Source organism: Emydura macquarii, unplaced genomic scaffold (assembly GCF_026122565.2).
Source record: "Emydura macquarii macquarii isolate MOO-44397 ecotype Brisbane River unplaced genomic scaffold, CSIRO-AGI_Emac_v2 contig_1363, whole genome shotgun sequence".
NCBI lineage: Eukaryota > Metazoa > Chordata > Testudines > Chelidae > Emydura > Emydura macquarii.
This window is the reverse complement of record NW_027131500.1, coordinates 15,362,102-15,377,766: the sequence shown is the minus strand read 5'-3', so window position 1 is coordinate 15,377,766 and position 15,665 is coordinate 15,362,102. Positions and strand designations below refer to the sequence as shown.

The 15,665-nt window shown below is 36.9% G+C and overlaps 1 protein-coding gene across 1 annotated transcript in view; it reads right to left on the bottom strand.

Annotated features, from left to right (window-relative positions):
* FSTL5 (follistatin like 5) overlaps nt 1-15,665 on the bottom strand; it is a 488,015-nt gene that overhangs the window by 204,746 nt on the left and 267,604 nt on the right. The window contains exons 5-6 of the mRNA XM_067551803.1: nt 14,042-14,238; nt 5,108-5,228 (exon numbers count right to left, since the gene is read on the bottom strand). Coding sequence (XP_067407904.1) covers nt 5,108-5,228; nt 14,042-14,238 — 318 coding nt within the window. The remainder of the gene's footprint in view (nt 1-5,107; nt 5,229-14,041; nt 14,239-15,665) is intronic.

Sequence of the window (15,665 nt, the reverse complement as noted above, 5' to 3'; positions counted from 1 at the left end):
GATAAAGAACTTGCTTTGAGTCTCAGCAATTACACATACACTATGGAATCCTTCCATATCTGGGAATCACTTGACATCACTACCAATGAAAATTAATTAGGCATAATGTGAGAAATAATTTCAGCCATATTGCAACATAACATTTAAAAAACCACAATATCAGTTGCTAAACTGTGTCATTCAACAAAATAAAGTGCATGATTCTTCATCTATTCCCTGTCAATCTCCAAAATGTAAAATAAATAAATAAAACAGGTATGGGAAATTTAAAAAGATAGGAAAGTAGACACAAGGGGATCAGAAAATGTTAAGACCAAATCCTACAATCCCTTCTTATGGCCTCGCACTGAACTCAGTGGTTCTGTGGGACTGTATAAGGACTCCATGATATGGGCCTTATGGACCTGATCTAAAACTCACTGAAATATATGGAAAGATTCCCATTCATTTTAGTGAGCTTTGGATCAGATGATGTATTTGTATTATTGTTGGGCCCTGGCCTCCTTTATAACTGGGCAGAAGAAGAGTCACAGATTTGGTAATATGATTTTGCAATATTTCCATGGAATATCTGTGTTTGATAAATTTACAACTAAATAAGACTAATTAAAGTGAAATGTACATCAAAATAAGGCAGGAGTCTGAAACAAAATCTTTTTTGGGATGGAGGAGCAATGGAATATCAACCCAGATTGAAATTTTAAGGAAGATACTGTCACTTTCGTAGCCAAAACTCCCTGATCACCCTGGAAATATGAAATGTTTACTATCCAGATCTGAATTTTCTGACCCTAACCCTATCTATACTTTATTTTAAAGTGCATTCCATTATTTGAAGCATACTATAATACATTATGTAGAGAACTAGAACATGGTATTCTAACCTGTAAGTAATCACTATGGATCAGATTGGGATATCCTTATTGATTCTGTGCAGCCCCTTACACCACTATCATTGAGAGTAAGGGTATCAGAACTAGGCCCTCTATTGTTTTGCACAGCAATTCTTCAGTTAGCTCCTCGTGTATTCAGTAGCATTTAAAAAAATCCAAATTGCCTCAATATTTGTTTCCAGGCACCTTTATTCACCATAAATTGCCCTGAAATAGTTCTACACTATCTTCTGTAGTGTGTTACCCTTACTAATGTAATATTTTTTTCTCCACCACACAGAGGTGCCACTTGCTACAACTGGAACTTTACTTTGTTGCATTATTTATGATAAAGCTTGTTATTAACATTCATTGTATTCAATGAGCTCTATTCAGAAATATCCACATTACCTTAATTCTTTTCTACTGCTACCATAAATGGAATTGCCTACAAATTTATCTGCATCTGTTAAATGATCACACAGAATAATTTACTACTATTTATTTGCTTGTAGTAAAGCCTTGAGATTTTCTAAACCTTTGTGAAGGCCACCTGAGCTATACGCTTCAGAGATTTTCATTTTAGAAGTGACATTAAAGAGGACAATATATTAATATAAAATGATTTGTTTCAAGAAATTGAATAATACTGCTAAAGTATAAAGACAAAAAAGACTGTATCTAGATCATATAGAATTACATTGATATAAGAAATGTTATAGCAGACCTATTGTTAAAATTAATATAACCATTTCTGTTTAAAGATTGACTGTTCAAAGTGCTCTAAAATCCATACGGTTAATTGGACTGCCTTGAAATCTCTTTTGCCTTATGGGGGTGCAGGATGTGGTCAGTGATCCAAATTTGGGGCCAGCTGACCAAGTGGTTTCCAGAATATAGCATCCAGGAAGAAAAACCCAAAACTTTTCTTAGACATTCTGGCAATGTATTTTTGTGCACAGATAGAGATCAACAGGGTCTCCAATGCTCAAGGATTACCACAAACAGAGTACATGCCACTCAGAGTGCCAAACATTTCCCCAAGCTCATCCATTTAATCCTCACCCATAACATAATATTCAACAACAAACACTTTGTCCAAACCATGGGAACAGCCATGGGTACTAGGATGGTTCCCAGTATGCCAAAGTCTTCCTGGGCCACCTTGAAGAAGAATTTCTGGACAAATGCACTACAAAACCAATGACATACTTGAGATACATCGATGATATTTTCATCCTCTGGACAGACAACTTAAACTCCTTCATATATTTCCACCATAACTTCAGCAACCATCACTCATCCATTAAACTGTCTCTAGAATACTCCCACACCAACATCAACTTCCAGCAAACAATAATCAGCTTCAACAATGGAACCCTACAGACAACTAGATACACAAGAAACCCACAGATTACAGACCTACATTCATAGATCCAATAGCCAGCCCAAAACACATCAAGAAATCTTATCTACAGCCAACCACTCAGATACCACAGAATGTGCTCTGAGGAGGAAGTCTGGGACATACACGTTAACTGTCTCAAAATCGCCTTCACCAGACAAGGACACTCCATGAGAGAAGTAGATTGTATTATGGAATGGACCTCCTAAATACCCCGAGCAACCCTACTTCAATACAGAAATAAAGCCACCTCCCAACTGCACACCCTTAATTGTCACCTACAGTCCCACACTGGAACTCATATGGGCGATCGGAACTCCATCCTGAAATAATTTTTTTCAGAATCCCCACTTTTGGCCTTCAAACAACGCCCCCAACCTCATCATGTGAAGCAAGCTCCCCATAGAGCAGGACATACCCACTCAAAGTGACATCAGACCCTGACAGAAAAACATATGCAAAACCTGCAGACATATCTCCACTGCTACAACGATCACACACCCCCAACACATCTTTCAAGATCCAAATGTCCTACACATGCCTTCATAACACATGGTGCACCTCATCCAGTGCACTAGCTGCCCCAATAGCAAATACATGGGTGAAACCAGACAATCACTGCACTGTCCAGTGAACAAACACAGGAAAATGGTAAAAGGCAGCTGTATGTACACACTTCTTACAAAGTGATCACTCTATATCTGACCTATCAATTCTCACCCTGCACAACACTTTCAGAAGTCAAGCTTGGAAGCTTACTCAACTTTGCTAGATGCTAAAAATCATGGACATTGGATTTATGGCTTATTAAAACAATCTATATCGCACTAGCAAACCCTCACCTCCCCAGCTGCTTCCCCCTCCCCCTTCCTTTCCTCTCTTTGGCTGGAGGGGTGTTAAGAGGCCACTTCATCTTGAATGGTCCCTTGAAATATGCATTAACTACTTATGCTAAACCATCTATTCCATCTTGTATTTAGCTGTGACACTCTGAATAAGTTTCCCAGACCTGAAGATCTCTGTGTAAGCTCAAATGCTTGTCTCTCTCACCAACAGAAGTTGGTCCAATAAAAGATATTACCTGACCCACTTTATCTATATGACCCATAACTCAATTAGTAAGACTTCTTAAATGTATTACTGGTACCCAGAATGGATTGAATATGCAGAATTGCACATTCAGAATCAGAGGTTGCTTTTTTGAATATCTGTTCCAGAAATTGGTTAAATGGACCAACATTTATTTAAATGAGTTATCCAGTCCCTAACTATCATATTCAGTATCTTCTTTAAATGTCCATATATACTCTTGGTTGTAGCCAATGAGAAAAACTACAGAACATAAAGTATGTGATATTGACTATATAATACCATACCTTTCTTCATCTTTTATGATAAAAATATTATACAGATTATGCAGTATGTTCCCAGTGGATCCTGCATATACAAACAAGGAGACCAGTAGTTTTTATTGTTTTCACAAAATGTTGAATATGCTCTAATAATTTAAGCAGAACAATCATCCACTGGCCATTTCCTAAGAATTTTTAAAACCATACCAAATAATTCATATGGAATCATTTATAAATGATGTTCATCATGTTTGCACACTTCAAAGAGCGAGAGTGTGGTATTTCTGGATTCACTAAACTATTTCCTTTTTAAAAAGAGTGAAGTCTGGCACTCATGAATGAGAAGGATGAGTAGCAATTAATAGCCAGCACCAGAGTTAATGCATGCAGTAGTTGTGCAGGTTTCTCCACATACTTCTGTCACTGAACCTCAAGATTGATCTTTAACACTCCTGTGCTTCATTGTTGATTATGCCAGATTGTGGCAAATTATTAAATAAGTTAGTATTGCCCTTCATAGAGCAATAAGAAGGAAATTAACTTGGTTTTCTACTTGTGATCTGAGTGAGAATTAACACCCAAACACACCTTACACTCCCAGACTGCTCTGCTCTCACTTATATAAATATCAATTATATGCCTCTTAAAATTCAATGCAGTTACATCAATTTGGAAAACAATAAGAGGTGAATCGGGCTCTTCATTTCATAACAGAAAATCTAAGGTGGCTGGGAAGCCATGCTTCCAGTATCCATCAACTCCCATTTGTTTTCTAATAGCTTCCCAATTTTAAACATTGTCTCCTCTAACATCCTGTAGCAGTACGCAGAAAAGAAAAACTCTTAAATTATAATATTGTTACCCCAAAAATGTAGGGTCATGAAACAGGGAGAACAGCAGTATCTGGAGATGTGATAATACCATATAGCAGTAAACATTTGCTCCCAGACACCTAGGGCATCTAGTAATGAGAGAAGGTTGTCAAAGAACAAGGACCACTCACAAGTTGCACTGAAAATTCATGAAAATACATGAATCCTCTATGGAGTATCCTTTGACAAATTTTGTTCAAGAAGCTCAGTGGGGAAGATCAGCATGAGAAGCATATCTGTATCTTTTAGGCTTTTGGCAATCAAAATACAGAAAAAGGAAATGGCTTGACCAATTTTACGGATTACTACCTGATCTTGAACATAGTAGCTTTTCACTAGTGCATCCATAAATTCATTTGTTGGCATAAAAACAGATCTTCTACAGATACCCCTTTTATCAAAATCATTGTCTTGAGAAATCTGAACACCAATGCATCTCCTATTAATTAATTCTGTTTCAGGATGTTCCCCCTACATCATAATAGTCAAATTGTGCTCACTGTTGAAGCACTTCATCATGGCACTTCAAAATTAGGGAATTTTATTCTTAAAAAGAGTGGGATAGAAAAGAAAACGTGAGCATAGTAAACAAAATCTTGTCCTTACCAAATGCTCTGTAGAATTCTTCCAGAACTAGGTGCTTGTCACTGTTATAATCCTCATATTTTAGCAGATCGAACAGAGAGCAGTCCGATAGATCCTTGCCAAGCTCATCCTGTTTTATTACCTGACAAGAAAATTATAACCATGAAATTACATTTGAGCTCTTAGAGTTTCACGGTATAATTAATTGTTTCTAATAATCATTTAATAGATCATTTTAAGGCTGCTTTGGGGCAATGAACTGAAACTGTGTAAAGTCGGGGATTTCTACTTGCTTTATAATTATCGATTACAATTTAAAAAGTTAATATCTTTAAGATAGTGGCAATGAGTTTACACAAAATTTTTTGAAATATGAGGAATATATAGTATGGCACAATATGTAACACTCTATAGATATTCTGGTTTGCAAGCAAGATTTCACTGTATTGAAATTCTTTACAAAGACATTGACAAAAAACAAGAACTACGATCAAAGACATTGTCCCCTCCTTATACAAAGAATGTATTAGTAGCAAGTCTCTCCATCCTATTACCCTCCCTTTCCTCAAGTCAGAACTTTTAGAAGCTAACTAAAATAAATTATTACATCAGCAATTTCATCAACTTCTTATACACATCTGACAAGCCTATTATCTATCTTAAGAACCTGTTATAATAGACCTGAAAAGACATCTCAGTGTCTCCACAGGGGGGACATCCCTTTTGTAAGTGGCTTATAATTAGTGGTTATTAGATTTCAACATTAATGAACTTCTGCTGAAGGAATGTTATCATTTGTGAATCATTTATGTTCAGTCTCTAGACTTTGCAGGGACAAATGTAGATTAAATCAAAAATTGCCAGATGCTAGTCTGTAAATCCCATTGATGCACCTAATATCTTAAAAGTACAATGAGATCTTTCATAACAACATATGCTCAGGACCTATGTTTTACATCACACCTTAAAGAAAAAACCATAAGAAGCAAAGAGAATACAGCCAACTGCTGAAATGCTGCAAGCACCTCAACCTCCTGCAATGAACTTAATTCAGTTTAAAACATCCTTTTTTCCCTCCAAAATAAATAAATAAATACAATCTATACTTCCGCTGAAGGGATATTATAGTTTACACTATTACTTTTGAATTCTGTGTCTTCCTGTAACCATATGTAGAGGATCCAGACCATTTCACAAATACATAATTGGGATGTTCCAGTTGCTCCAACCAAAGGGCAACAAGAGTAGAAAAGAGCAATGCTGCCAGCTGAATTCCCAGCTATCTTTAGGGCAAATGAAAAAACTTCTAATGATGCAAATACCATAAAATAGAAGGACCATAAAGATAGGAAGTGCAAACATTTTCCCCCAATAAATCGGAGGGCTCTCCTATACATCTGTATAAAATCCTCTAAAAATGTGACAAAATGTATACATTATTCATTAATAATTTATAAATGATAATTTATAAAGCACAAGCACAAAAAGCTTAAAAATTACTATGCAAATAGTTTGGCTCTTAAATAAAAAGATGTTACCTGAAGAAAATTAGTTCAATTATGCATTTTTATCTAGATTGTTTATTACAATTAATGCCACTTGAATGCAAAAAAAATATGTATGGTATCTATGCAATGAAATAGGTCCTTAACCACCCAAACAAGCATCTCCTTAGCTGGCTGATAAAAGGCAGAATTGCAGCCAAGGCCAATTAACAAATATACATACCTTATGTTCCAAGTTAGTTACTGTGCTTGTAGCATTTGGAAATCTCATTGTTACAGAAGTCTTACAAGTTTCAGCTAATTAACTTCTAAATTTGAGATGCTTGAGGATGTTAAAATTCACAGTTAGCTCATGAAAACAGAATGTTATGTACACAGAATCCCTCAGGGCAATGGAGCCTTCACCATCCAGCCCAGGGGTAAAAGGGCAAAACCACACTTTCCCCATAATAGCTACTCTGGGTTAGGCATCTGAACTGACAGCAGGGAGCATGTCTCTATGCTCCGAATCATTGCTGGGCCCCACTTGACTCAAATGCAAAAGGGGAAAGAGGTGGGATGTTGAGGATCCTGAAAAAGGCAGACCAGAACTCAAATGTGGGGGGGCAGGGAGTGGGAAACGAAAAAGAGAATGAAACTGGGAGCTGGAAAGGGGATTGGGGGGGTGGGGAGGGTTTGGGACTTAGAGCCAGAAAGAAACAGAGGAGGCAGACTGGGAGGCAGTGGGTGAGCACGAAACTGAGACTGGGGGAAGAACTGAGGCAGACTGAGTTGGGCAAGGAGACTGGTACTGTAAATCAGTGTAACAGGGGGTAGAGATGGGGGAAGGAAGGAAGAAAGAGCCAGGGTGCGGGAGGAGAACTGGGGACAAGGAACTAGGAGGCAGAAGGTAGAGGAAACCAAGAATTAGCTGGGTTGGGAGACAGACTTGGTAAAAACATGAGATGTGGAGACTGGCCCCAATAATGTGAGAACGAAGAATGGAATAATGTGTACCAAAAATACAAGACTGGATTAGGTCAAAAGGAACAGAGAAGGCATCATTGGGGGGAAATGGGAGGAATCTGCAGTCAGCAAACATCTGTGAAACTTGCTTGCAAAAGTATCCCATCTCCTTTTAGCACTAACATATGGGTTAAACAACCTACTACTCCTATCAGTCACTCAAATAGCAGAGGTCAGTGTAGTGAATCTAAATGCTGATGATGAGCCACATGGGTATCAATATGCTGCCATTTGATATAATTGCTATTCTTTATATTGGCTTTTTAATAAAACCTATGAACCCCCCCCCCCTCAAAGTAGCAAGCTTGTAAAGTTAAGCATTCAACAATTAGGAAATGACAGGATTCAGGCTGCTCATGCAATCTAAATTCACCCCCCTTGTGTATATGCGTTTAAAGTGTGTATTAAATTACACTATCACCTTCATACATTCCATAAGATCTCTGCTTCGTTCAGTGCACAGGATGGATGGTTCTCTGGAGATGACGGTATGTCTACATTTACATTGCTACAGCGGTGCAGCTGCATCACTTCAGCTGTGCTGCTGTAGCACTTCAGTGTACGTGCTACTTAAAGCAATGGGAAGGCTTCTCCTGTCAGCATAAGAAATTCTCTCTCTTCTCTGTCTATTTATCAGAAGCCTTAAAATATTTTTAATTTATTTGTGTGTATAATATATATTTTCAGTCATATGATTTGAGTAGTGGAAACAACTTATTTGGTTCCATCAAGGGTAACAATGTGTTCCCAATGGTAGATAAAACAATGAAGAAGTTTTTCTACTAAAAACAAAGCAAACAATCATGGCAAGATATACATGTACCTCTCTTCCCCACCCATCTTTTTCCTAAATCATTTTTAGTTTCCTATTCTTTTTTCTTTTCTTTTATCTTTGACTATAAGATCTTAGGGGGCAGACACTATCTCTTTTTATATGTTTGTACAACATGGAGAACATTTTGGGCACTTATTAGTAAATCAAGCTCAATAAAAAGCAAAGGAGGTAAAGCTGAAGAGCCATAACCTGGCCCTACTTGTGCCACAGGTATGAAAGTGCACTACCATTTGGAAAGGAAACTCAGCATGATGGAAGAGATGACTGAGGGCATCTCCCTGTGAGAGGGAGTATGGCAATACCAGGTTTCAGCTCCTAATGATGGATTTCAAAAGTGAGGAGCTATACAATGAATGATGCTACAGCATTCTGTCAGGATGCTGTCTGGAGGCGGAGGGCAATGGTGTGACTGAGGATAGTAGTCATTGCTGTGTAAATAAGGGATACAAGGTACTGAAAGCAGTAAAAAGAAAGAATGGCATTACTATATAAGGAAGAAATAATATGCCATTCTTTTTAGATCTCAGTGCTTTGACACAATAGAAGAATAATACAGTTGAGGAAACTTTTGTCTCTGAGGGAATAGATGTTGCTGTTATTCAACCCCAAGCAATGGGTTATATATAAAACGATGGACCCATCTGCTCTAAAAAAAATAATCAGTAACATTTTATTGCTAAATGTAAGTACTGACAGTGATCGGATCAAAATCTAGTAACAAGGGTCTTGAAGATGAAACAGTTACTAGGAAAAATTGATGAAAATGTCTACTACCCTGCCTGTATCTCTTGGAAACAATGAGTGCTAATACTACGATAAAATTAAAATGACGGTAAAGTTAGAATTTTTTTTTTTTTATGAACTACCATGCAATAACTTTCATTTGTGGACATTACTTTTCATCTCATCTGTGAATAAATAATTAACTTAATATGTCATCCATGTAGGCACCACATGAATTAAAGACCATGCCTGTGTTTCTGTGTGTCTACTACCTAAGCCTTAAGTAAGACAGATATGCAGGCAGACCTTTGTTGTGTTAACCTCCTTTTCTCTTTGTTCCTACTATTGAGCTTAAACAATACTTCCTTTAGAATAGGCTGTTTTGGGTCACTGTTGACTGCAGATAATAGCTCCTGAAGGGAAGATGTACAGGATACCACACCCAGTCACGCCTGCTGAACAATCATGGTTGGTACACAGGGTGCTGTAGCCCTGATACCTGGTCTAAAGAGTGGGAAAAACCGTGGGATTCCTTCCAGAATAAGTGAAGGCAAGGAGCACCTGATGAGGTGATGAGAGATCAAAACTGCAGCTAGCCCTGAACTGTGACATATATTTAAATTGTACTTGTCCTGTATCCTGTACAACACTCTAAATATAAATAGGGGTCTTGTTCACATTGCTGTGCTTCATGAGAAACCAGTCACTACGCCTCAACATATGCTTGCAGAGTAAGATTTTTGGTTATAAATTATAAATTAAAAAAAGTGTATTCCTATCTGACTTTAAAGATTTTTCTATAGGTTCAACTCCTCACCTCTGGAAATGGCAGTCAACTTCATAAGTCAATTTATCAACAGATAGTAAGTCTCCCCGCATCATAACTAGAATGAATTCAAACTGAGACAATATCAAACTAAAATATGAAAATTATAAGTTTTAAAGATATCCCACCAAATGTTTTCATTTGTCCTATTTTAAACTGGTAAATACAAGAAAAAATATATCTTGACATCTGATACTCTAAATAGTAGGTCATAAATTAGAGTGTGAAGCACACCTCATTCTTAATCATTACTCCATCTGACGTGCTTAACCTGTTTTTGGATCAAGTCATTTTAGGAGAATTTCCCCCTTTTACATCTGTATAGTTTGTTTTTCACACAAGCATAACGAGTAAATAAAGCAGCAAAACAAAACATAGCTTCTAGGGACTTAATCAAGTATAAAACTGCTTCATCTTTTTGTTACACTACTGCAAAATAATGCACTTCAGCATGACTAGTTGAGTTTGATGAAGCATATTAAAAGCTGAAATACCTTTCAGTGAACACTTTTGGTAAATAAAAAAAAGATTTACTGTTTGTAAAAAGGTCAGTCCCACCATATGGGAACTACTGCATTCTTCACAGGAAGAGCACAATTTTATTCCCATGTCTCTCCTTAGGATCCTTGCTTGCACACTTGTGCGCGCGCACGCACACGCACACGCGCACACACGCACACACAGTATAAAATAACAAAAGTAATAAAGAGATCTACAATAACAGTAAAACAAGCAGAGTTTATAATCATGTATTAAAGTATAGTTCGTTTTATGTGTGAGAGAACAGATAGCGAGAGAGTCCATTTGCCAGGTGCAGATTCATAGCTAACCACCAGCAGGGCAATCTTCTTTTATTATGCATAACTTGAAGAATGATCCTTCAAGGTACCAAGGTACCAAATGTAACTTCAACCATTACTGAAGTTTCTTATTGTTACTAATAGTTTAGATATTTTGAATTACTGTTATTTCTGAGAGAGGGGGGAAAAAGATGAAATCTTTATCACTAGATCTCTAGATTGTGCAAACCTTACCCATGCTGGGTTAAGCATTTACCTACGAGTGGTCCCATTACCGACCATGAAAATAGTTGCATGGGTAAGTGTTCATTAACATGAGTAAAGACTCCACAATTTGTCTTACATTTACATCGGATAACTGAGGTAAATATATTCTTGAGCTATAATACTGTATTAAATTATAGGAAATCACATTCACTTGTTGGTAACAAATTACAACAGGATTATGGTTGTTCAAATGAAAGGGAAAACAAGTAGTTGTTAGCCAACTTTAAATACTATAATGATACATTAAACAAATTGACTTTTTTGAAAGGTCTCACTCTTGGAAAGATCACTTTTAACAATTCAGAAAAGGATAGGGCTTTACCATTGCAAAAGCCATAATCCCTTTGCTGGGAAAGGTCTTTACATCTCACATACTGTGGGAAGAAATTTCATGACTGAACCTGCTGTCCTTATTTGAAGTCTCCAGCTGATTAATTTAAGTTGTGCATTAGTAAGAGCTGACTATATATAGCACTTTACATACTCTGAAGTAAAGTGGGTTTAGATTATGCAGCAAAACTTTCTAGTTGCTATAACATTTCAGTGCTGCAAATTGGAACATTTGTGGAAATAGGATGTAATGAAACATTGATGTTTTTTAAAGAATAGAAATGGACAAAATGACTTCAGTATTCCTTAGAGGGGTTATATTAATTAATTTTTTCATGCTTCTCCAATATTTCAGATTTTTAAAGGGCTGCAGATTTTTATATTGGTGATTGGTAAATGCATTGTAGAAACTGCAGCATTGCCAATTCCCCAGGGTTCAAAAATCAGCAATCAAGCCTCCCCACGCCACACAAATCATGAGATTGTCTTTAAAATAATTCATTGTGGTTTCTTGATATTTGCCTTCTGGTTTTTGAGCCTACGGGGTGAACTCAAATCATATTTTCAAGCTTTTCATCCAAGCATGAGGACTAGAAACTTAACTTCTATTTGGAAAAAAAAAGTGAGATCATCATATATTTTGATTACTACAGGAGTAGGGCCTTAAATAAAAACACCAAATATGACAATACTTGCAACAGAGTCATGAGATTTGGCAACTGTGAATTTGTCAGGTGGGAGGGTCTTGCAGCTGGGACATTTGGCTCCCAGGAAAACATGGACATTGTTTATGTGTTTGTACCCAGGAGATTGATGAGGCTTTTGGCAATAGGAACGATGTGCCTCTGTTCTCTTCTTCCCTCCTCCAAACAAGATTAGAGGTGATAATTTCTAGACCTTTAACACATCAGTTATTACCCGAACAACTGTTGACAGCAACTAGCTGCCTCAGCAACCTTGCTATTGTCCATCACTGTTATTCACCATTGCTAGGATTATTCAGGATGGATGTTTCCATTAACAATAGTAAAGTTAAAATTTAAATCTTCATAAATGGGCTTATAGCTACTGTCTGAATCTGTTTGCACACTTGGGAAAACAGTACTCCATTAATTTACACTCTGTTCTCATTTTGAAGCTTCTTTTTTTTACACACATCCATGGTAACTGAAATGTGGAATACACAGGGTGCTGGGTACTTATGCATTTTTTAACAAGTTTCCCAAACTATAGTGCAGTATATTAATTTTCTCAGCACACATTTTCCACTATTAAGCACTGTTGCTTTTTATTTTATTTTATTATTTGAGAAAATGTAGGGTTTATGAAAGAATTGGGGGTGGGTGCAGAGGCCAAGTCAAAAATACTTTGACTCAGGCATCAGGAAATTTACCCATATAGTTCTGTAAATGCTACTTTATCCTGACATTCAACACTACTATTTTAGTCTGGATCTTCTCACACAAAGGCTGCCAGTCATTCAAAATTATATGGTGGATTTGTAGTGTAAACAAATGGGGATTAGTGTGAAACTATGAAGCTAATTTGGAATTGTGAAATAAAGAAGGATTTGAAATTCAGTCTCCCTATAGTGCAAATCAAGTGAACTAATTGATATCACCATCTGTTTTAATTGTCAATAGTATATTTATACTAGGTATCTGGAATTTATAAACTTTAACTTCAGTCAAACACACACCGTTTCAGAGCTATGGCTTTTGGGGGGTATTTGGCTCACCATATATATATATGTATATGCTGGTGGGATTTTTCTTTTTTTTCAAGATTGTAATAAAAACTGTAAATGATTAGTGGTCTTCTATTTATTGATATGCAACTTCCATTAATAGGAAGTATGTATGTTAAGTAGGGAAAGAAGAAACAACACCATGATTGGTAGTAGAAATGATGACTACTCTGAAAACCCTCTCTGCTCTTAAGTCCATCAAAGGGTTGGTAGAGTAACCCAGACCTGCTCACTGTACTGGGTTCCAGCTCAGGGCACTGAAGCTAGATAAGCTGGATGAGGATTCATCAACTCTGGCTGTGCCCTGAGCTCCTTCCTATCTTACCCTGGATTTCTGCAGGCTTGTCAACGCATAGGTCTGGTCGTCTCTTTATAGGGTGTTGTATTTGAGAAGCTCTTCAGCAGGTTGCTGACGAGAGTTCCATTCTCTAGCCATTTGTCTGGTAGCTGCCCTGCCCCTCTGCTTCCCAGCCCTTTTATCTTCCCAGCTGCTGTGAGGCTGCCAATAAACAGTGCCGACAGTGCCTATGTTAGCTCTTTTGTTGCTGAGCCAACATGGGGTACATACACCCCCTGACATGGTATACAGAATGGGGAGGTATGAAGATTATATTGGGATATAATGTTAAGTAGTGCAGTAAGTACAGTATCAACAATTTTACAGAATTTTTGAATTTCCTGATGTATTTCAACCTTAACATAGTACTAGTGCTTCAGGATAATAATAATCCATTTCAAGCCGTCTCCTTGAGTGAAGTCTCCCATCTAATAAGCTTACATATGAGTATCAAATAAAGCAAAAGGGTTGCATCAAAGGGCACCAGATATCATATCTATGCAGCACTAGAGATTTTCCAATCTTGGCCACAGGCAAATTGAAAAGGTATTGTGCTGATGAAAGTAAAATCCAAATTTACCTGAGAGAGTTCATTACTGTCCACAAGTCCATTGTTGTCAGAATCAAAATATTTAAACATCTGATCCACCAGCAATTTCTTTAACACCATTTTATCTTCAGTGTTTTTTTCTTTTTCTTGTGCTATGTATCTCTGGTTTTGTAGCTCCAATAACATAGTTTTCATCTTGCTGTATTCAGTGGATTTGCACTTGTCCCCTGGAAAGAAAATGAACAATTTGAGATAATTTTGAGGAAGATTTTAAAAATGGTTTAAATGGATAAACAAAACTTGCAAATACAGAAGACGATATCTTCTCCTACTAACGCTATCCAACAGGGTTGACATATGCATGTGGGTACATTGCTGTTTTCATTTGTACCTCTATTGAATTAGAGATCTGTTCTATAAAGGCTGAATCCAAATCAGTGGGAGGCTTTGCATTTATTGACACGGGCTTTGGATCAGTCCAAATATGATTGTTATACTTTTACAATCCTATGTGGTAGTTCGGTTTTCTGTCTCACAAGACTTTTGATTAAAAATATTTTGTAACTTACAGAGTATCCAACATCCTGCCATTCTTTTCACTGTAGGTCATTTTAGAGCTGGACTATTCAAAGATTTTCATAAAATGTCATACATAATACACTTTGTATGAACATTAATAATGTTTATGTTGCAGTGCAATATAATGCAGTAACGATGGTAAACATGATAGAATATGGTTCATAACAATATTTGACTTCAAAAAGCAGAAATTACAACTGTGAGTGTTCATAAACCAACCCAACCTCTTTATCCACTTGGAATACTAATTTAATTTTAAATAGGGAGGGAGAGGAAGAGGGAGCAAGAATGGCATAAGATCTATAAAGATAAAGTGGTGAGGTAATATCTTTTAGTGGACCAATGTCTGTTCGTCCACTAAAAGATATTACCACACCCACCTTGTGTCTCTGATATCTTGAGACCAACATGGATATGACAGCACTGCATACAAAAAGATCTACTTTATTCCTTTCATTGTCAAGTCATTTTATATACCAGGAACTACATTCTGCACATGTCCCAGCTACAGTGACTATAAAAGCTATTTATTCTTCAACAAAATTTAATAAAAGCTCCCCATTTCCTCTAACCTCCATCACACACATATAGGCCACATTTCAAAGTGAAGGGAGAAGTTTTGTTTCAATATTAGAAACAAGTTTAAGGTTTTAAGACAGAGTTGTTTGTTGAGATCACAGAAATCAGAGAAATGTTGGACTAGAAGGGACCTCAAAAAGTCATTTAGTCCCTGGCTAAGGCAGGATTAAGTATACCTAAACTACTCCTGCTGGGTTTAGTCTAATCTGTTCTCAAAACCTCTAGTGATGGAGATTCCACAAACTCCCTATGTAGCCTGTTCCAGTGCTTATCTATCTTTATACTTAGAAATATTTTCTGATGTTTAGCCTAAATATCCCTTTCTGCAAACTAAGCAGATTTCTTCTTATCCTACCCTGAGTGGACACTGTTCTCTTTATAACAACCTTTTACATATTTGAAAACTTATCATGTCTCTCTTCAGTCTTCCCTAGACTAAACATGCCCAGTTCATTTGAACCTTTCCTCATAGGTCATATTTTCTAAACCTCTTACC